This window comes from Lolium rigidum, chromosome 3 (assembly GCF_022539505.1).
Source record: "Lolium rigidum isolate FL_2022 chromosome 3, APGP_CSIRO_Lrig_0.1, whole genome shotgun sequence".
NCBI lineage: Eukaryota > Viridiplantae > Streptophyta > Magnoliopsida > Poales > Poaceae > Lolium > Lolium rigidum.
The window spans coordinates 30,926,920-30,950,304 of NC_061510.1; the positions used below are offsets into that span (position 1 = coordinate 30,926,920).

The window sequence follows — 23,385 nt, forward strand, 5'->3', positions numbered from 1 at the left end:
GGTAACTAATTAAATCTAAACCTTGAATTAAAGCTCTGAATTGGCCCATCAATCTGAGGTTTACATTGCCGTTGCTTTTGTCATCACTATTGCAAATTAGGTTGAGATCACCAAGTAGAACCCAATTGTCCTGCACCACAACCCTAATCTGTCTGATTTCCTGCATGGATTCATCCTTGAGATCCTCCTCCCGAGGACCGTACATGAAGTAACTTCCCAAGATGAGAGATCGACCTTGTGAACAATAACTCCAGATATAGAAAAACGGGCCGCAGCCAGCAATGGCTCCGCCGTGATCAGAAAATCATTTGTACAAGTGATGAGCACGCCTCGCTTGTTTTTGTCGGCCAACAAATAGATGAATTGTCCCCAAATCTTGGTCCCAACATCTCCACAACTAGAGTTCTCATCATCACTGTAATCTTTGTTTCCTGCAAACATACAATATTGCATGGGTTATCTGAGACCATCTCTTGGCTAGGTTATTTGCCCCTCTTAAATTCCAGATCATGCGAGTTTAGGTCCAATATGAGGGATGGACCTCGGAGATAATTTATAGGGGAAAACATAATTGGGGGCATGTTTTTTTAGAAAATTCACTAAATCTTCTATTGCAATTCAAAAAATTGTGTGGAGGCCAGGCCCCCACTCAGACCATTTTAGGTCAGGCCCTGCCCAATATGAGCACGTCAGAATTTAACACACTCGACATCATAGTTGCCAGGATATCTAAAAAATGGAACTCTACTTCCTCACAACATTACACAAAATTGTGTTTCGTTAGAAAACAAAAGTGGTTCCCTATACTATTCCGAAATTTCTCACCTATCGGTTGTTTTTCCATTTGGTTTATTCCTTTTATTTCATGGCGGTTGATTCATTTCTCTTAGAGAAGTTAGTTTTTTTATTTCTTTTCTTCACTTGCCCTTTTGATATAAAAAATGGCACCATAAAAATGTGCAACTATTGCATTTGTAATGGAACTCCATTTCTGGTGGTTCTTGTACTTGTGATTTTCTATTTTTATCGAAAATAAACGGGTTTGGTGCTCTTTAAGTACACCATCTAAAGAGTTTTAATGTGCCAAAAAAAATATTTTTTTGCTACTAAATATGTTTTGATGATTCTTTTGGTCTTCATACCTTTATTTTGACCAGCGCAATTTGTATATACACTAGTTGCACATTTTCAGAATGTGTTGATTGTGTGTTTGTAATGTGCAAAATTTGTTGCGAGGCTAAATATTGTTTTTAAATTATCTGTTTTTTCTTATTTTTTTTAGTGTGGTTAACTCAAACTTTGTCTTTTCCAATGTACTAAAAGTTATTTATGTTTATGTTTTATATGCTAATACTTCTTTTTATTTTGACTTTTTTCATGTAGTCGACCGTTTTCGTTGGTAACTTCTCACTCGACGGCCGGGTGTGCCAAACAAAATTATAATCCACGTTTGGACCCAACAATGTACACAATTGGGTATTGTTTGCCGACCTAATTTGTTTTATTTTGAATATATTTGTTTCATGAGATGTAAAAAAACGATATGTGTGATCAGAGCCACGGCCTCAACCACAACTACCACAACCGAACAGAGGAGCACTCTTACTGGCAATCATCGTCAACCGGAATATACGGTCTTGTGCAAGTTATGTACATGGTTGGTCCATAGTTTTGAGGGCCCTATCACGACACAACACCAAGGTCCCGTTGTTCACAGTGTCAGAACTATCTAGGGCTAGGGGAAGGAAATTCCTTACAGATTTGTCTAATATTTATGCTAAAATTTTAAGGATTACTTAAAGCTTAAACAATGATTGGTGTTTGTGGGCACTGATACTTCATGTTGGTTTTCGTCATGTGCTTCGCGTGCTCAACGTTGATGCTCATCTGTTAGCTAGAAAGTGTATTTCTTTAGTTAGCGTTGTGTGGCGGTGTTTTTCTGGATTGTATCCAAGAGGCTATGTGTAATAACATTATGATTATTGATCAATAAAGAGCATGTGTTTTCCTAAAACAAAACATGTCTGTGTAGTTCCGCCACTTAAATCACAGTGACACAAGAGACATGAAAACATTATGTACGGTACACACCTACGTGGTCCTTGATCGTCGCAACATCAAGCCATCAATCAAGTGCCGAGAGCTCCTCGACATGGGCCGCCATGCGCGTCCGCTGGCCGGTCAGATCGATGGCGCCACCGATCTGAGACGTAGCTGTCCGGAGTTCCGAGATCGGGCGGATCGATGGCGAAAGACGCAAGCTCCACTGTTGGCGCGCGCGGCCGGACCGCGCCAAAAGCCACACGCACTCCAGATCTGGAACCGCGCTAGCTAGGCGCCAATGGCCTATCGCTACTTCCCTTGTTCCGCTGTCTGCGTGCAGCGCCGGTCTGCTAGCTAGAAGCTTCTCCATCGCTGCTGTTTCCGTGGGCTGAACAGCTTGGGTAGACGGACAGAGCCGTGCGGCGACACAGACACACAACGAACAGGGAATGCGCGCGAGGCAGGCGTGACGTGAGGAGCAGAGCAAGTGGATCGCGTCACTCCGGCGTGTTGGCGAGCTGGGGGAGGAAGAAGGGGACAGGACGGCCGCCGCGGGAAAGAGAGACCGCTGCACTGCCCGAGTGAGTCGGTCGATCGTGTGATTAACCCGTACGTTTCGTCAAGCGCTAGCTAGCTGGTGGTCGGATGAGTGATCATGGATCGATATCTCCTCGCATGTGTATGTTCAGGCATCCTGACCTGGTGTGTGTCGAGAGAGATGTTGCAAGCAAACGTACAGGACGCACGTACGGTACTGCCGTACCCCGTTCGTTCCTTGCGTCCCCATGGTACGTGTACGTTGTCCTGTACACATACGGCTGCGTTTGATACGGAGAATTTGCGAAGAGAAATGAAATATAGGTAAGTGTTGAGTAAGGTAAGGAAAAATTGTATCTCATCGAGGCACCAGTGGTCTAGTGGTAGAATAGTACCCTGCCACGGTACAGACCCGGGTTCGATTCCCGGCTGGTGCATTCTCTCGTTTTGAAATTCTATTTTTTTTCTAGCCTTTTGCATCTAAAAGGCTAGTGCTTGGCCCAAAGCAGTAGTAGGCTATATGCACGGCGAAGAGGCCAACTCGGGAGCTCCTATGCGCCGCCTTGTGCGGTCTATACGGTTATCGCGTACATCTTTACTAAGATGGGCTCGGCCCAACTTCGTTCAGTCTTCTCGCGCTATGTTTTTAGCTCCCAAATTTGGTGAAACCGATGGAACGCCCGATTGACAGATCGATTCGTTTGGATCGAGTCGCTACAGCATGCGTAACCGGTCCACTTATCCATGCCCGCGATTGGTCCCCAGTGCCTTGACAAAGCTGATTACATCTCTATGTACCTTGTTCGTCTAATGCCGATGGAAATCCATCTATGTGTGTTCGTTTTTCTCTACTGAAGAAAATAGCAAATATTTTGCATTGTTTCAAAAAAACAATTTTGTTTTCGTTCATGTATAAAATGGTGTATTCTGCTCTAATTAAGATTTTGTTTTCAACCACTAATGGTAAAATCATTGAGATGTTTAATATATGTGCCTTGCTTGCCTGGTGGCTAGAGGCTTGAAGAAATATCTCAGCATATTATTGTATATATTATACGGAAGCTGTTTACCCAGCAATGCTGAACTAAGATTTATGGTTGTATGTGAAGAAACATCGACGTCACATGTCGCAGTTGTAAAGATGTTATAGGTGAAGTTCATGCGGAGTATGATAATGATGGCACTTTTAGTTTCATCTTAGACGAGGGAGACTATGTTGTCCTAAACAATCTCAATAAAGGTGGTGTTCGCACTTTCCCGTTTGAATTGGAGTCAAAGAGGGTTGTCTGATCGTGATGGTGCATACCATCTTAATTTAGTCGGTGAATTTATTAGCATTAGAGTTGCAGCTAGCTATATATGTATAAGATGAACTGTGAAATTGTCGGCTCAGAAGTACACTACATATAATATATGCTCATGTGTATGTCCTTTCAGCTGCAGTTTCGTTCTGTGTGCTATAAATTTTACTATTTTATATTTAATTTACATTATATAATTAGTGTTGAATAATCATATTTCTACACACAAAAGTGTGCGTCGACATATACCATACGAGACACTATGTAGTTTCATCGTGGAACGTTATATCTGGCACCTAACATGCGTCCCCAGTAAGTGTAGTGCGATGTCAACAATATATGGTGTGCCACTAGCAGCGATTCAATATACGATGCGTTAGAAAAAGCATTGCGTGTGCATAATCTCCGAGATAGTTAAGTGCCGCCATATCGTAACTGAGGATTTTAGCGTGTGGCTGGACGTTTAAAACTGCAGGCACCCGCCTGCTCTGTTGTAGTGGTGCTTGAAATACCTTATATCATCACATAGGTTGTAGTTATACCACATAGTTGCATCAGGCTCATCTTATTTATACACAAAGCGTAAAATTATTTTAAAAAGTTAAAACTTATAGAAACATATCCACCCCTCTATGTTTGGTCCTTTAGAGGTCCCAGCAGAGAGGACAGTAAGTCAGTAAGGTTGGGTAGAAGGAATGATTGGTCAAAGAAAACAAAGGAGGAGAGGTTTCGTGGCAACGGTTTGACGAGTGCTGCGTTTGCTCTAGTTCCCCACGGAGAGAGAAGACAGGAGGCAAGATAATATGTGAAATCGGGAGGATGACCGTGGGGCATGCAACCATGTTGGACCGCTAGTGTTAACATTTTTTAGTGACACGAGTGGCTAATCTCTCTCTCCCATCAATCGATTGAATGAAATCATTGAAAAAGTCGTGTAATATTTTGAGCATGCAATTGGATTTATGGAAAATAACTTAGTGTGAAGAAATACAGTTTTGCAGTATCAACAAACTTTCTCTCGTCGACCAATGAGTAGATCCTCCCATCGATTGTTGGGCAAAAAAGCAATGTATTGTTATATACATTCTTATGTTATGAACTAGTCAAGCTTGTAGTTCAATATTGTCTTCTCTCACAAGCTATATATAGGGACAGAGAGAGAGTGTGTGCGGGAGAAAAAGAGCACAACATCGCCAAACCGCAAAGCCAAGCGTCTCTAGTGTTCTACTTAGACGTTCAGCTGAAACGGTAAAGAAAGGCCCGAGCATTTGCACATGTATCTGACTTCCCATTACAAGCAAATAAAATGATATCAAAATGAAACAAAATAAGTCGTAGTGTTGCACTTGCGCATAGACCAAGTCGATCAAAGCAAAGTGGTTCACCAGGATCATAAAGTTGAGACTTTATGTCAAGATATTTTAAATGCCAGAATTAAGTACATTCCAGAAATTTATGAGAAAATTAGGGGCTTGAACCCTAAGAGTAAGGCCAAGGGGCAAAAAAAAAAAAAAAGGTGGAACCTCATAGGCTAGGCCCAACTGGTGACTAAGAGCATCTCCAGCCGCGTCCCCCCAAAGCGTCCCCTAAAGGGATTTGGGGCGCGCCGGACAAAAAATCGTTCCCAGTTGCGCGTCCGAAAGCCTCTTTTTGTCCGGCGCGGTCCAATATGGTATGCGGCGCCCCAAACCCGTCCCCGCTACACAGGGGACGCTCCAGGCATATCGGACACAACGAGAAGTGAGGCGAGGAGACGCGGGCCTGACACGCCAGCGGCACATTCAAGTTTAAACCTAATTGTCGCCTACCTCGTGACGGAAGTTATTTGCGCGCAGTGACACACGAACGAAGCGTCGCAGCTTTGCCTTAATGGCGACGGAGGGGCAGGCGAGACGTCTTATCGGTGCTGCGTAGTCTCCACGCGTTGCCGGTGTTCGCACGGCACCGTGCGTTCCCGCGCTTTCTTCCCGCCGCTTCTGGCCTTTCCCCACGCTATGTTCCCGCCTCTTCTGGCGACACCGGCATCTATAAAAGCCCCCCCCCCCCCCCCGGCTCAATGGCAGACACCACATCCGCCATCACCCCTTTCTCCACCACGAGCACAACCCTGCGTAATGATGAACCGCCTCGGCGCCGACCAGTTCCCTCCACCACCACCTCCACCACCCGAAGCACCGCAGTTCGACATTGACCCGGAAACTGCGGAGAGTGAGGCGTGGGAGGAGGAAGCGCTGGCGGACACCATAGCGGCGTTTGACGCCGCCACGGTGGAAGAGGCGAGGCGGCGCCGGGCGGAGGAGATGGGCGAGCGGTGGCATGCAGAGTGGCAGCGCCTGCACATGGAGCGGGATCTCCAGTACCGTGAATGGCGGGAGGCGATGGAGTAGCGGCGGCGGGAGGCGGTGGCGCGTCAACAGCGGGTGGCGGCGCAGGACTGTCAGCAGCGGGAGGCGGCGCTGGCGGCAGCGGAGGCAGCCTGGGGGGCGCGGGCTGATGCGTTGGCGGCAGAGGCCGACGCGTTGGCGGCGCACATGGAGGCGCAAATGGAGGAGGAGGAGGATGAGGACGAGGCGGAGGAGGAGGACGAGGCGGAGGAGGACGACGACGACGACGACTTCGAGTGGTCCGACTACGACGGGCCGCACCTGGATGAGGCGGCGGATCAACAACGAGTGCTCGTCGAGTCCTTCGAGTCAGAGAAGAAGCTCTAGGACGACGCCCGTGCCCGCGAAGACGCGCAGATTCTCCGCGTCGTCAAGCTCTCCCTCCAGGCGGCGCAGCAGGGGAGGGCAGGTGACGACGCACTGCTGGAGCAGCGGCGTCTAGCCACCGCCCTACGCGTGGAGAGGTGGCGCGCGCAGTAGGAGCTGCGACAGAGGGGAGGCGACGATGGGGCGGGGCCGTCGAACGCACCGTCGTGTGGCCAGTAGGCTAGGGTTTAGATGAAATCTAGCCATTTTCATTCGAACTTGTAATATATAATCAAATCTGAATGATAACCTTTATTTTCGTGCACTTTTATTTATTTGGGGTGCGTTTTTAGAGGACGCGGCTGGATGCTCTAAAACCAAGGTTTAAAATAGCGCGCTATTTCTCCGCTAATAGCACGCAATAGCATATTTGGAGGGTCCACGCTAAATTTTAGTAATTTTTCTCACTATGGTGCTATTTGTGAGATAGCATGCTATATCGCGCTAAAACTTCATAGCGTTAGCGCGCTATTTTTTCAAGCTAAGTTGCTTTGACTTTTTTGTGGTGATGAACTGCAATCTATTGGTTTCTCTTCTAGATTCGAACATAATATCGCTGATGCTAATGATTCTTAATAACTAATATATACTATGCTGTTGTCTTGTGAAATGCTGATGTTAGTCTTCTGAAAAATTGAAGATCTATTTGTTATATGTGGTTATGTATGCATGATTCCCTCTCTTTTTTTACTAACTATCCAACCATTTTAGCGAAATTCTTTATTTTTAGGTTATATTTGATATTTTTTTCAAATCGCTATTTAAAATATAGCACGCAATTAGCACGATATAGCGTCCATAGCGTTTGAAAGAGACTGGCGCTATTTTATTTAGCACGCTATTTTAAACCTTGTCTAAAACCGACTTATAGAAAGGTAGAAGGGTATTTTCACAAATGGCGTAGAGGAAGAGAAGGGGGTCGGCTTGCTATGGTGGGGTCTGGGGAGAGGTGCTGAAGTTGGGGGATTTGGGGGAGTGTGGGCCGGATGGGGGAAATATGGGTGAAGTTGGGGCCGGATGGGGGAAATATGGGTGAAGAAGGGATCTACGCAGATTGAGTACAAGCAAGTGCGTGTTACTGGCGAGACCTCTGGGGCTATCCACGATACGCCCCTGGCGTGGAAGGGTTGGGCGCTGGCCTTTCTCTTCTTCGCTCGTTGCCCCACATGTCATTGGCTTCGGTGGGGAAAAAACACGAGAAAGGAAGTCGCGAGGTCCCAGCGCTAAAAACCCTAGCTCTATTCCCCATTCTCTGCCGCCGCCGCCTCTCGCGGTCGCCCTCTCCATGCGCCGCGCCTCACGTGGCCTCTCCCTCCTCAGAGTCAACAGGAGGTGCGGAACCGCCGCTCGCGTGCCCCGCCGTATCGGCCGCCGCTGCGCGCTGCAGTCTCGGTGGCATGGAGGAGGACGGCCGCACTGTTGCTCAGGGGGAGCGGGACCGCCGCTCCCGCGTTTGGCCGTCATCGCGCTGCACTGCAGACAGTGGCAAGAGGGCGATGCTAGGAGGCGGCGCCGCACCATTGCTCGAATCATGGCGATGCTGGAGCCGGTTGTTACAGAGGTTGGGGCGCCCATGTCTCCCAAGCCTCTGCCAGCGAGACGGACGATAGAATCGAGTCAAGGTGAGCCTTGCCATTCCATCCTTTTGCATGTGTGTTCCACGGGGCTCACAACTCAATGGTTGCTCAGCTATCGGCCGGCCGACCGAACGTGCGTGCCGTCGCCAGTGAGATCCGGGAAGAACTCTGCTGGCCTCCTGCTGGCTACTACCTCCCAAAGCAACGCTAATCTGCAACATCCACGACACCCTCCTCCAAGCTAGCTACTACCTCCCAAAGCAACGCTAATCTGCAACATCAAGGTGAGCACCCTGCTAAGAAGTTTTGTCCTTCGCATCTTGTAGGAGCAACCCACTCTAATTGTTTTTTGTTTTAATGTTTGATAGGTTTTGCAACCTGGTTCAGATTTTCCGCTGATAGAATTTATTCCTTCGACTCTCCCTCTCATTCTTAGACATATGGACGCACAATATTGATCCCCTTCTCTGTTTTAATCAGCGGAGCTGCAAGGCGAAGCAGCAGTTGCTGAAAATAGTTGTGCTACCATGAGGACCACAGGTTCCTCTGTCTCTTATTTCTCTCTCTTTTGGTAGATCTTTCTCAGCTCTAATACCTTTTGATGACTAATTTTTCCTTGGTTTGTACTTGCAGATTGATATGGTGAATAATTACTAGGATTTCTTTTTTATTCACTTGACCTGATGTAGATGTAGAAAGTCGGGAAGGGCACTGCTTCAGAGAGATCATGTGTTGCAGGTAAAATTCTATTGAAGTGTTTAGTTTCTTCTTTACACTTTTACAGAGACATTTTTTCTTGTCTGAGTTAATCATTCAATAAGGTGAGGAAACATAATGATATAGCAATCTGATTTCTTACACTTTCCAGGTTATAGTCACACCCATTTAAGTTTCTTTTGTGTTCAGCTTTTGGTTCATCTTTTTATAGAATATCTTTTGCTTTGCAGTTAGACAAGATAAATCTGAATATCAAAAGGGTTTTTGGATATTGGCAATTATGTAATGAATTATGGAATGCCATTCGATTTGCACTGGGCAAGTGTGTGATCATTGAACTCCACTATCAACTATCGTTGTGCGTCCAATGCCTTCAATCTGCAAATGGATACTCTTGGTATAAGGGTATTGCAAGACCCACCTCATTAGAAGCATACACGTTCTTTGATGTAACATCTGCCATATACTCATGGTGGCACTACCAGCGATGTAATGTATCCATAGAAGCTGCAAAACATTACTTAATGACCCTCAAGAGTTGGATTCAGCAACAGCTTCTTGTAGAGATGCTCTGCAGATTTACCTCAACACTTGTTTGCACCAGCTACACCCATTCATGCCGTATGTAACAAAAGAACACTGGCATCATCTTCCTCTGCCCAGTAATTCTTGCAGGAAAAGTTCCATTATGATAACATAATATCCATGTGTTGTTAGGGTAATTTTTCATGTCTTACTATAAATACAGATGACGTCACATTTGAGTACCTATTTACATGTGGAGAACTAATGTTATTTATGACAGGAATGGGCAGATGATAAACTTGAAAGTGAAATTGGTATTGTCTTCCAGATACAAATGAAAGGTGTTTATATGTTGTTGGCTTTTTCTTTAGTCTATACTATGCATGACATATACTTGCTTCTTCTTCTTGTTGCATTGTGAAAACAATGTGTTATTGCTTATTTTCTCATTGACAAGCGACCTGCTTTCGCACTTTGTGGAGGCCAACATATTGCTTCCATTGTTCAGTGCTATGGGTCTCTAGCCGTGTCTCTTTCTTCTGTATCATCACTCAAGGTTTTTTACTTACATTTCCTAATTTATTTTTGGACATTTGTGGTGGTTGTGGTTTCTCCATTGAAGCAACAATTTCCGGGTTCCTGACCTCATTTTGATAGATATATTAAATATATTGTATGGGCGTCTTTCTTATGTCTAGGTGAACTTTGGCCATCACAGCTGGGATTTAGACGATCTTGATGTGACTAGCTTGATATTTGATGGACGTTTGTTGTTTTGGTTACGATATTTTAAAAAGGTCAGATAAACGAGTTGCAACCTGTCCTGACACCTAATGCTTGTGTGGTGTTGCTCTGTTTGTAAGTGCCTTGTTGCATGCTTTTCTTGACTCAAAGAGAAAATTAATCATGATATTGCTAGGAGGAGCAAGGAGACACATAAATCAGGTCTTAGTAAAATAAATGGCTACACTGAGGATCCAAAGTTTCATTACACTTCCATCAATATATTCTGAAAAGCACATGTACTTCAGTACCGTGAATTAGATTGAACTGTACCAATGATTTTAGAGAAGCATATGTACTGTAGTTGCCTATATTCAAATTTCCGTGGAAGAATTAAGTTCCAACATCCAAGGAAACATCAAGCTACCCTTATGTTGGAAGTGGCTATTTTCCCTATATTTTAGGCAGAAGCATACAATCTCGCTGCTGTATAATAGAATATTGAATTGCATAAGAAAAATACCAGTCATTACCATTGTATTTGAGTGGTAAGAAATATCCAGAATACTGCCTTCTGTATGTACTTTATTATTCCCTGTTTTTTCTTTGGTTGCTTTACTATGACTTATGATGTAGGCTTTGCAAGATCTGCCCTGAGTAATTTGCATAATGACAACTCAAATTCAAGGATGCTTCAGCAGAGTGGGGTTGGCTGGATAGCCGGATGCTTGTGGTTGTAACTGAAACCTCTTGTCATCTATGTAGAATATTCTTTGTATGTGCTCAAAGACAAACTTCGTAATTTTGGCTTGCTTAAATATTTCATAAATAATTGCATCTTTCTAAGTATCTCTATGCTTGGATCAGATTAACTAAATGTGCGTTTTGATCTTCTCATAATTCCAGTAATTTCCACGCCTCCTATTTGACAACGCATTCTTAATAGTATATCATATCAATCGTGCATCCAGCCTTAAATAATATTGTGTGGATTCACTAATGTATCTTACACCGCCTTTATATTTTGTGTTCAGTTAGTTTATAGCTCTCCTATGCTCTTTCTTTTCTATTGAACTTTGGTTTGTTTTAAGGAAATTAAGTGACCCATATTATGTCCAGATGCCATTTTGTTCTTTAGCTTTCTTCTATGGATTTTGATTGCAGACAGACAATGAATTTAAGAATAATTGCAATTGAGGGTAAATACATCAAAGTAGAAAGTGGTTGATCTTCAACGGGATTATCCATAATATGGTGTTTGAGATAAGCTCATTGATGACATTATATTCAAAAATAAGAGATTATCATCTTGTGTATTAAAAGAACTTCAATTAGTTGTGAGTAATCCTTGATTCTTGAGCCTCTCAAGATTAACCTTAAGCACACATGATGTAAACAGATATGCCAAAATGCACATTTATTGTTAGCCTGGTCATTTAGCTTGCATAAATTAAATCCATATTAACTTGAATTTTTTTAGCGTGGTACTTGTATGTTCATAGTGGACCATCGACAAAATGGTTGACTGATGGTATTATATACAACATTATTGTTCGTGGATGAGCAAATTATGTCTGTTTTTCAGTTTATGATGATCTTTATTATTTTTCACTAATTTCTAGAATTTTGGTATATTTGCTATGCTGACATCTACTTGCAGGAAGGACATTGTCTTGATGTTTTGGTGAAGCAATATATGTAGGAGTTGCTCTATGGCTGGCTGGTTGCTTGGCTCCCCCACCTAACTTTCACCTGCCAATTATCTTATTGTGGATAAGTAAGCCTTCAACTTATACACCTATGTTTATCTCTTGATTCTAAAAAAATGAAAGAAATTTGAATTCTTCTTATCTGAGTGCAAATTTCTTGTATGAATTACACTTGGAATCTTTTTTTCCTCTCTGCATATGATTTATGAGCAGCAGCAGTGTGTTCTTTCTATACATAACGAGTATTGCCTTTGGTCACAGAAAACTCTCTCTTTTTATCTCCAATTTTTTTATCCAAATGAATTAGAACTTTAACTACCATTTTCATTGTTGTTTGTTAAATATTTAATGGAGAAGAGTTCAGATACCCAACTGGATGCACATGCATATTTTTTATTAACATGCATCTATCTTTACTGAGATGTATGGATTTCATTCTTGGTCAGAACATCCCTCTGATTTCTGTTGCAGGTATCCTACATAATGGAATTGCTGCTCGCCTCGGATGCTAGGCTGGTCTGATAAAAGGTTGGTCTGAAGTACATGTCAACTGCAAGATATAGTGCCCTGAACTATATGTGAGTATCATTTTTTTGTATCACGGTGATAATTTGCAAGCCCAGCTTAGTTTTGTGTTTGGTCTGCTCCTGAGTTTCCTTCATGTGTGCATCTTTTGTCTATGTAAAGCACGTGTGGAAGCTTAGTTCTGGTTTGATCAACCTTTTCATAGGAATTTCTTTACTGTAAGAATCTTTGTCTATGTAAACCACTAACTCACCGTTGGGTAGTTCATTGGATACAAAACCAAGTGCAACTGTATGTGCTGTTCTCTGACTTTTAGTATGCTTCAGGCAAACAATAGATACTGGGAGTTCTATATGCAAGCAGTTCAGATCAGAACTTCACTAGCGTGCAGATTGATTGATTTTTCCATTTGCTAAAGCAAACATTACACACACCACCTTGCATCAGTAATTATTAGATAGGTATCAGATTGGTCCGCACAGCACTAGCGAGGAGGCGCCCCAAGGGGCGCCCCAACCACTAGTATATATAAACGGCTCTGCCCTCCCTCCCCAAATCCCCGCCAAATCCCAGACCCCAACCCAGCGGCTGTCTCTCCTCGCCGGCGGCGTCGATCCATGGCGAGCTCCGTCCCCGATAACGTTTTGGTCATGCCCCATGACGTGGCCTCGTACGGCGAGTCCATTGGCCCCGTCGACTACGGCTGCGTGCGGCGGTACCGCCACCGCCGGCTCCTCACCTTCCTCTGGCTCCACGGCTTCCGCGACGCGCTCCGAGGGTAACAATGCCTTTCTTCCTCCCTGACCATCCGTCCGTCCTCCTGCTTCTTAACCATTAGCTCGCTGAATCAATCGCAGGCTGCTCAACGAGACAGACGCGCTCATGAGCGTCGAACACCTGTCGCGCCTCGTGCAGCAGGGCCTGTGGGACGACGCCGTCAGCTACGTTTCGCGCTTCCTGCGACCGGTCACGCACCCGCAGAGCGACGAGGCCCAGGTGCTCATCCACTTCATCAGGCACCACAGGGCCTTCGCCGGCATGGTCGCCGGAGAGAAAAACCGCGACATCAAGTACTTCAACTACAAGTACAACTCACGGTACCTCAAGCATGACGACTCCGTCTCCCACGACGCCCTCAGGCTCCGTTCCCTCGTCCTCTCCCTTCTCCACTCCGAACGAGTCAGGCGAGTACTTGATAGATCATCTTCAATTCCCCTCAATTCATTCTTGCAATTTTTCCTCTTTGCCAAAGCTAGCTTACCCATATTCCTTGTTCAGGGCCTCACTGGACTGGGAGCGCGTTCGTCACAAGGCCTCTCTCATCGTCCAAGACTTGGCTTATAAGGCTCCTGAGCTCAAAGACCTGGCCCTGTTCCCGGCTGGATCAATGATGCCACACGATGTACTTCCCATCGGATTCAGGTGATTAATCACTTTACTCATCACTTGATCTATACCATTCTAGTCCATGTGTAAACTTGGCTGGCTTTCACTACCAACTAGCAACTCTGAATTCTTATCATATTGCCATGTAATCTTGTTTCACCTAGATACCGTCGGAGGCGCTACGTCAAGGAACAAGACCTGCCAGGATCTAAAACTCTGACCAAGATCTTCCTTAAGATCAAGAAGAGGTAAAAAAAAATATGATCTTGAAAGATAACGAATTTAAAGCGATCCTCGATTCTGCACTTTCTGCTTTTTGACAAGCATATATGCACCTGTTACATGTTCTGCAGGCTACCATCGTCAACTCGCAGTCACGAGTTAAACAGTGGTACAATGCGCCTTTACAAGCTTCTTATGTTTAAGCAGCATACTTATAGATTATATATATCTGTGAGGGTAAGAGCAATCTTTACTGTTTTTGGTGACAGGATTGACAGACAAGACAAGGAAGTGGCTGGTAGATATTCTTGGTAATACTCTTGTGTCCTTGTCTTGTTTATGTTGCAGTTTATGCATCTATTGCTCAACTTACTGTTAGCCGAGATATATTTGACAGCTGCAACACACTTGCAAGTTGCAACCTATGAGGCCTTTCGGTTTGCCATGACAAACTGTAACAACTAGATCTGATCTGACATTTTCCTCATTTTTACTTGTCCACTCTTTGGAAAAACCTCTTGGATCATGTGTATGTATATAATCTAAGCAACTTGTGTCCCGTCCCTTCAGATGAAAGTTTACAAGCTGGTAGTCTGGAACTTCAATCAAGTGGGAAGGAAGGTAACCTTAGCTTAGTCACTTGTCAGTGTACCCACTTATTTTTTCAGAACATCAATCAAGTGGGAACGGTTGCAAAGCATTTTCCCAAATCAATTTTAGCGGTCCCTTCTCTGTCAACTTCCCATTTTTTCCCCTTATGATTTGGAGACCACAACCCTGTTAGTTATGTGGTCATCCATCATTTGCATGCTTGTTCAACTCGTTCTTTGTTCTTGCTTCACCAATTTTATTATTGCCCTTCAGACACTTTTAATTATTTGTTGCTTTCAAAGTGCTCCACTAGTTATCCTTTGTATATTTCTGTGTTGTGGCCTGTATTTTTTCTGAAAGGTGATTTTATTTTTTGGAACAATAAGAACCCAAATCTGCGTCCCTTGGAACTTGAACCTGGGTGTTTGGGTTGTACATCCGCTTCCCTAGTTAGGCTCACTTCTTTTGTGGCCTGTATGTCCATAATACCTCAGCCGATCTACATACTGTTGCAACACAAAGTGTTCTCTATGCACACTGTCCGCTCTTATTTGTAGAAGTTATTTTGGAAGTATCCATAGTAAAAACACATTTCCCATAGATTTTCAAAATCTTTCATTCTCTTGTTGGTTGCTTTGCATTCTTTGTTTGATGTGCATGATAATACAGAGCTGCAGTCCCTGCCATTCTTGATGATGCTGTTCGCACTTTATCAGTGCTTAACTGTTTAACAATTCGTTGCAGGTGTTCCAGGTGCTACAGTATCGCACACCATGTTGAATACCTTGACAGATCTTACTAGAAACTCTGTGTCTGGGACCTCTTCACTGGCAAATGCAGGTATATTAGTCGAAAATCCTTGATCTTTCCAAACCAAGATGAAGCTCCATCTGTGCTTCTGCAAAATTGATTCCTTAAATCAGGGGCAGACCTGCACTATAGCAGCGGGGTCAATTGGCACGTACGACCAACAACATATGACAAATACATGTTAATTTAGAGCAGTTTATCATGAGCTAATAAAAGTTAGAAATACAAGCGCTGACTCTGGCGACCTTTTATTCTGGGTTCACCTCTTCCTGAAATTGTTTGTTGTTAGAAATCACCAAATGTATGCATTATTGAAGGTAATCTTTGAATTACTGATGATATGCAGTGGTTGAGATGTCTCGACAATTATCCAGCGATATTTATATAGGGCAATGCTTCCATAGAACCAACACCCCCAAACTTAAAAGGGTAATCTAGTATTTTACCCATTAATTATTTGTTTTAATTAAGCTGAGATCTAGATCTAAACATGTATACCTTAATACCTACGTTACTAGTACGTATGCTATACGACAATCATGTCCTCTGCAAGCGACTCCTGTATTTGACTTTGCTGATTTTGTTGATTTGACAAAGTATATCTTATAGGTGATGAACGATGGCCAAAGGTCTTGTGTTTTATATTGACCAGTGTGACTGTGTGAGGGTTCTAATTTAAGGCATTTAGTTTTACTTCAGCCTGGTCTCACAAAATATAATATCTAGCAGTGCATCTATCTATAGCAGCTACTAAATTTTTGTCCATTACTTTTTGTTCCATGTACATTTTTTGCCTCTACCTATAGCAGCTACTAACTTTAAAGGGGATCTGCAGTTGAAACTTCTTTCCCTTGAGCTCCAGTCTATCGTTATGTTATTGATTGTTTCCCCTTCTTTATATTTTATCTGCATGATAATTCTTGATTACATTTTCTGTAAGGCTGATTTTATTTTTTGCACATTATTGTTGCATTTACTAACTGCGGGATTTGTTGCAGATCCTCCTGTTGCTCCAATTTTGCAGCCTATGCCTTGTACATTGACAGTTCCTGATAAAATATCCGGTATCTCATCTGTGACAAATTCAAGTAAATAATTGTTTTTCAAACTTGGAAAAACTTCCACCGTATCAGTTAATCACTAAATCTTCATTATCAGAATACCAAATGTACTATCACATGGGTGATATGCATCATCAACGTTGACCAAAGGGAGATGGATCCCTCCCTTTACTGTCCGTTCTTAGGTAGAAGATGAGACCTCTCCAGCAGCGAATCATACGCGCTAGATTTTTGGAGCAACCGGCAGGAGCTCTGCCTATTCATTAAGAAAGAGGGAAATTGACCAGTTTATAAGGAAAACTGGCCGAAAACCGATACATCAACAACACACACTCCAGCCCCGAGGCTGCGAAACCAACGAGTCGACGGACTCTGCCACCCAAGTGACCGGAGGCGACACCCCACAACACAACACACCTCACCGGCCCCGAGGCCGCGTACCAAACGAGCCGTCAACATTGTCACCCAAGTGAACAGGGTGAACACCCCACATCGCAAGCGATCTCCGGAGCCGCCGCTCCGGCTTCCACGCCAGCCCCAAGGCCACGCACCACGCCAGCCCCAAGGCCACGCACCACGCCAGGGAATCATACGCGCTAGATAGCACCCGGTTTTAATTCTTCCGCACCTGTGACTCGAACCTGGATGGACGAGCTCACCACCATGAGCTCAAGCCACCAAGCCAGCGCTTGGTTCTCAGCGATATGCATCATCATAATAATATTTGCTTCATTGATGGCATACCATTGTTCTTATGTTCCAAAAGGCTGTTTGACAATTTCAATCTACAACCTTGTCTGTGTAATCCTTGTCATGCTTCATTATGTCACAACATTTTATTGTTTGGTTCATATGCACATTGTCTGCCCCCAGAAGCCATCTTAACTTCTTAAGTATCTACATCAGGGATATTTTTTCTTCCTTGGGCTTTCCATTGCCGATCTTATTCTGGTTCCTGTAATTATATACATGTTTTATGCAACAACACCATCATGCACTTCATCAGTTCCTGTACCTGCTGCATTTCTAATCGCTGAACTTCTTTCAGGTGCTCCTGTTGCTTCAATCTCACAGACTGCGAACTTGACAAGTCATGCTGGAAACTCTGGGATCTCGGCAGTGATAAATGAAAGTAAGTTATTTGAAACTGCGTATACCAGGATGAAACTCATCTGCTCAATTGATATTGTTAGTTTTAAGAACACCAAACGTTTAGTCGAGTAGATGCATGCATTACTGATGATAATATGTGATATGCCATGTTTCAGTTTCATTTGTTCAGTCATAGAACTGGTCGTGCTGCTTTCTGCTGTCTTTTACCACGTTCCTATGTAACTATAACCTTTGAATGATGTGGAAGACACCATTTTCCCTGTCAAGTACTCCCTCCGCTCCATAATATAAGCCTTCTTAACAAGCTATTTTAGCTTGCCAAAACGGCTTATATTATGGAACATACTGATATCTGTTAGCTGTTTTTTGTCGTTTTGCTTATATTATGTCCATGGTAGTTTCGGGACTGAATTTGCATCAAGCAACCTAGTTTTTCATGTTGATACTGCATAACGTGCGATTATGCTTATACTAATAGGTCCTTCTAAAAACTAATAAATAAACATTCCTTGTCAGAGAGTAATGAAAGCAAATAAGTTCGGATTCTTTCATGCACAAGCGTATCTCTTCACCTTTGGTCCTTGTCATGTTCACTGTTAACTGAACACTGTACACAATTTTGAGTCAAAGGAATGTTATGCCATGGCCATACTTTATGCAGCGATCCTTAAGAGCATTAATTCTTGGGCAGGAGCGAGTAAGCTTTTGAGTTCGGAAAATTCAAATCTAAGAAATCGCCCAAGGACAGAAAAAATAATTTTATAGCAAGATCCTCATCCAAAATTGCAACAGAAAAGTGGGCCTTTTTTTAAGCATGTCTGGTAAGGAACAGGGTTCCATTACCTTTATCATTGACATAAGAGTCCACAATGGAGTATTTCAATTCCTATTGTTGTGTTTCTACATGTGAAGACCAAGGCAGAGTAATAGCTTCAATGGACAAACTGAATACCAATCTGGAATTGCAAAGTTGTTTTTGTACATAGCCATGATTAAAATGTTGAAATGAACATCAAACAGCAGCACAGCTTTGGCCACTTCACTTGTTAAGATGTTTGCCACTAGAATGGGCTAAAACTTTTTTTCTGCATTGAATCCAGCTAAGTTACAGGAGGCTTTTTTTAGTTTTAGTAGTCATACTATTTCAACAGAAGTAAGTGGGACGTATTCTTGCAAGGCACTTGAGTAAGCAGGAGGCTTTTCTTGCTGTTTATTTTGTTTGCATCATGGGGTAACATACTGTCTTGGGAAGTATTAACATGGAATACTGGTTGGAGTGCAGGTGTCAAAGACTGAAACTGGAGCTAGAGCTGGCACGCACACTAGTATTTTCCTGCAAGGTCCTCAGCATAAACTTGAGCACACCTAGCTAATGGTGGCCCTTTTGTACATGTGCGTGAGACGCGGTTTATGAAACTAGAAGCTGTTGGAACAAGAAGAAAAAAATATCCTGCTGCTTTGTACTAGTACTCTGTTTATGTGACCTACTTGAGACTTGGTGAAGCCTCCTAAAACTAGTATATTATGGTATCCTGCGACTGTGTCTCTTGAGTTTCTAATGTTATTATGTTGCTAGATGAAGTATTAGTATTTGCCATGTTCTGAAGCTTATCTGCATATGTATCTTTGACAGTGTTCTTTCAAATGAACCGAACGTTAATTATGGCAACAATATTTGGCACCTGCATTAACATACCTCCAGATTTTTGTGTTGAGTGTTTGTGCTGAACCGGAAAATTTAATATTTTGGTGTTGCAAAAGATTACTGAGGAGCAAAATTTTGGTTAGCATCATGCCACTGATCCAGGAAAAAGAAAGGACAAAAAAGCTCATGCCACTGATTCATTTCCGACAAGACCTACCATTCCATATCTCAACTACTTGCAGACCACAGCAGTCTTGTTTTAGAGCAATTCCACCTTCCACTTGAAAAGGAAATGAGATCTTCACAACGTTTTGTCCAGGCCATTGCCTCATATGCCAAAAACTAAAAATAAGGCGGAATTCTGTTCTGAGCAAAGATAACAGCATTCGGCACAAAGGCCACAGTTTTATTTTTCATCAGCAAGAACCAGCGTTCTGTTTGGCTTGGTGCCATGTAGAAAGCACTAAATCAAGCCGCGCAATTCCGGTTGCTTAGTTTAGGGAGTAACTATTCAACAGCTTGTTGTGTTTTAAATTCGGTGACAGACAAATTTCGTAGCCAATAAAAGCGGACAGTTGTATGACTGAAAACTAACGAAAAAACTTTCTGATTTCAGTTTGCCCGAAAGACATATTTTGGTTCGCTTTTTGTCAAAATTTCGTTTCAGGTTCGTTCAGATAGAGGTAGGCAAAAGAGGGATTTTTGGCTTCTGCGCAAAATAGCACGGATTCTTAACTTAAAACATTTGATAAAAAATATGTGGTAATAAACAATTGATAGAAATGTGGATCCACATAAAAAATCAGACCTGAAGTACTAGCAAAATAAGTCAAAAAAAAGTTGTTCCAAATGTAACATAGGCTCCCCACACACAACCATGAGATGAGTAATTGAGTAACAGGCCCACAAGACCCAGTCATTCAAAGCTGGCAGGTATGGAAGATAACCAGGGTCGGAAAATACTTCATAGTATTGTTCCTCGTCTTCATGGCTCGCAAGTGGAGTCTGTTGTGGAGCAGCAGGATGAGCACTTGAGGAACCTGAGAGCATCTCCAGCCGCGTCCCCCAAAACGTCCCCTAAAGAGATTTGGGGCGCGCCGGACCAATAAACCGTTCCAGCCGCATTCCCCAAAGCCCTTTTTTGTCCGGCGCGCGCCGATACGGTGTCCGGCGCCCCGAGCCCGTCCCCGTCCCACAGGGGACGCACCGGGGATGCTGGACACAACGAAAAGCGAGGTGGGGAGTGGCGGGGCCCGACTCGTCAGCGGCACAATAAATTTTTAACCTAACCGTCGCCTACCTCGCGACGGAAGTTATTGGCGGTGCAGTTCCCGCAGCGACGCAACGACGATGCAGTTCCCGCAGCGACGCGTCCCGTCGCGCCTAGCTCTGCGTGCCGGCGTTAATGAGCGCCACCGCTCCTCCGCCTCCCTCCGGCCTATAAAAGGGCCGCCTCTCATCGTCCCTCTCACACACAAAACCCTAGCGTCTCTCTCCCAAACCCTAGCCGCCACCATCTCAACAAGACTCGACGCTATGTCTGGTAGAGGCGGAGGCCGACCTCGCGGCCGTGGTCGTGGTCGTGGCCGCGGCAGAGTTGAACGCTTGATACGTCCATTTTGCATCACTATTTTATATCATAATTTGCTGTTATTCATTGATATATTTCCTATTTAGAGGTAATACTTATGTTATTTCATCCATCTTGCATGTTTCATGATTATTGGAGGATCGCGCACCGGAGTCAGGATTCTGCTGGAAAAAGCGCCGTCAGAATGCAATATTTCGGAAGATCAACAATTGACGAAAATTATATGAAAAATCCTATTTTTCCAAAAGGAGGAGCCAAGGAGGGCCGCCATGGGCCCCCCTCATAGGCCGGCGCGGGCCCTGCCCTGGCCGCGCCGCCATGTGGGGAGGGGGCCCACAGCCCCCTCTGGCCTCCTCTCCTTCGCGTACTTCTTCGTCCCGAAAACCTAAGCTCCAGAGGATAGTCGCGAAGAGTCACAGCCGCCTCTGCGGGGCGGAAAACACCGAGAGAGAAAGAGCTCTCCGGCAGGCTGAAATCCGCCGGGGAAATTCCCTCCCGGAGGGGGAAATCGACGCCATCGTCACCGTCATCGAGCTGGACATCATCTTCATCATCATCACCATCATCTCCATCATCATCACCGCCATCTCCACCGCTGCACCTCGTCACCGCTGTAACAATTAGGGGTGGATCTTGATTGTTTGATAGGGAAACTCTCCCGGTATTGATTTCTACTTGTTATTGATGCTATTGAGTGAAACCATTGAACCAAGGTTTATGTTCAGATTGTTATTCATCATCATATCACCTCTGATCATGTTCCATATGATGTCTCGTGAGTAGTTCGTTTACTTCTTGAGGACATGGGTGAAGTCTAAATGTTAGTAGTGAATTATGTTGGTTAGTATTCAATGTTATGACATTTAAGTTGTGGTGTTATTCTTCTAGTGGTGTCATGTGAACATCGACTACATGATACTTCACCATTTATGGGCCTAGGGGAATACATCTTGTATTCGTTTGCTAATTGCGGGGTTGCCGGAGTGACGAAACCTAAACCCCCGTTGGTATATCGATGCAGGAGGGATAGCAGGATCTCAGAGTTTAAGGCTGTGGTTAGATTTATCTTAATTATTTTCTTGTATTTGCGGATGCTTGCAAGGGGTATAATCACAAGTATGTATTAGTCCTAGGAAGGGCGGTGCATTAGCATAGGTTCACCCACACAACAACAACACTTATCAAAACAATGAAGATTAATCAGCTATATGAAACGAAAGCACTAGACTAAATTCACGTGTGTCCTCAAGAACGTTTGGTCATTATAAGTAAACAAACCGGCTTGTCCTTTGTGCTAAAAAGGATTGGGCCACTCACTGCAATTATTACTCTCTCATTTTACTTACTTGTACTTTATTCATCTGCTATATCAAAACCTCCTGAATACTTGTCTGTGAGCATTTACAGTGAATCCTTCATCGAAACTGTTTGTCAACACCTTCTGCTCCTCGTTGGGTTCGACACTCTTATTTATCAAAAGTACTGCGATACACCCCCTATACTTGTGGGTCATCAAGACTATTTTCTGGCGCCGTTGCCGGGGAGTGAAGCGCTATTGGTAAGTGGAATTGGTAAGGAAACCTTAACTGTACGTGCTGATTTTATTTCTGCATGCTGCTATAATTCATTATGGTGGGGTCTTCTCTTGAATTCCTCTTTGGAAAATCTACTACTACTGCAAAGGTAGTGGATGAGGCGCCAGGTGAGAAAGAGGTTCCATACAAAATACCTATGAAAATTATTGAACGTATTGTGGATAACCGCTATGAAGGGGATGGAACTGTCCATCCTGGTGAGCATTTACTATTTTTACATGAATTATGCGGGTTATTCAAATGTGCAGGTATTGCTATGGATGAAGTTAGGAAGAAACTATTATCTATATCGCTGTCTGGTAAAGCAGCGCACTGGTATAAATTGCTGAAGAATAGGGATTCTCTTGATTGAGAGGACATTGTGCCTTTATTTTATTCCAAATTCTATCCTCCAAGTGAAATTCACAAAGATCGGAACCGCATATATAATTTCTGGTCTCATGATGGAGAGAGTATTGCCCAAGCATGGGGGAGATTGAAGTCTTTAATGCTCAAATGCCCCATTCATGAGCTTCCTGGTAATATTATCATTGATAATTTCTATGCAAGACTGTCTTTTCAAGATAAGACTTTGCTGGATACTTCTTGTTCTGGATCATTTACACGCAACAAAGAAGAGTTTAAAAGGGACCTTCTTGATCGGATCCAGGAGAATACCGAAGGATGGGAGAACGACAAAGATAGAGAGTCGGTATAAACTATGATTATAAATGCATTGAAGTTTTTATGGATACTGATAAATTTCGTAATATGAGTGCTACTTATGGTCTTGATTCTCAAGTCGCTGCAAATTTCTATAAAGCTTTTGCCTCTCACTTTGAATTGCCTAGGAAGAATTTTGATAAGTATCATGAACCATATAAAGATAAAACTGATTCATCTATAAATAAATGTGCTATAATTGAAACTGTTGATCATATTCTTCCTGAAGCTTATATTGAAAAAACTCCTTTCCTCTGCTAAA

At 43.5% G+C, this 23,385-nt stretch overlaps 1 protein-coding gene, 1 non-coding gene and 1 pseudogene across 2 annotated transcripts; all 3 read left to right on the plus strand.

The window, feature by feature from the left end:
* The first annotated feature begins 2,946 nt into the window (after positions 1-2,946).
* Positions 2,947-3,017, plus strand: TRNAG-GCC. The gene has a single exon. It is a non-coding gene; the product is annotated as a tRNA-Gly (tRNA).
* Positions 3,018-7,916: 4,899 nt separating this feature from the next.
* Positions 7,917-9,780, plus strand: LOC124694592 (annotated as a pseudogene).
* Positions 9,781-13,024: 3,244 nt separating this feature from the next.
* LOC124694593 lies at positions 13,025-18,970 on the plus strand. The gene is made up of 11 exons (XM_047227560.1): positions 13,025-13,185; positions 13,265-13,591; positions 13,686-13,829; positions 13,958-14,041; positions 14,147-14,184; positions 14,285-14,326; positions 14,586-14,636; positions 15,351-15,446; positions 16,415-16,480; positions 17,526-17,609; positions 18,873-18,970. The coding sequence occupies exons 1-11, from the start codon at positions 13,025-13,027 to the stop codon at positions 18,884-18,886; spliced, it is 1,107 nt and encodes a 368-aa protein (XP_047083516.1). The 3' UTR covers positions 18,887-18,970.
* Positions 18,971-23,385: the final 4,415 nt, after the last annotated feature.

Bases quoted from the DNA above. Each gene is read 5' to 3' on its own strand.
- LOC124694593 (XM_047227560.1), top strand. From the start codon at position 13,025: ATGGCGAGCTCCGTCCCCGATAACGTTTTGGTCATGCCCCATGACGTG. The intron at 14,042-14,146 runs GTAAAAAAAAAT...CATGTTCTGCAG, and splicing joins TTCCTTAAGATCAAGAAGAG to GCTACCATCGTCAACTCGCA. The intron at 14,185-14,284 runs GTACAATGCGCC...TTTTGGTGACAG, and splicing joins CAGTCACGAGTTAAACAGTG to GATTGACAGACAAGACAAGG.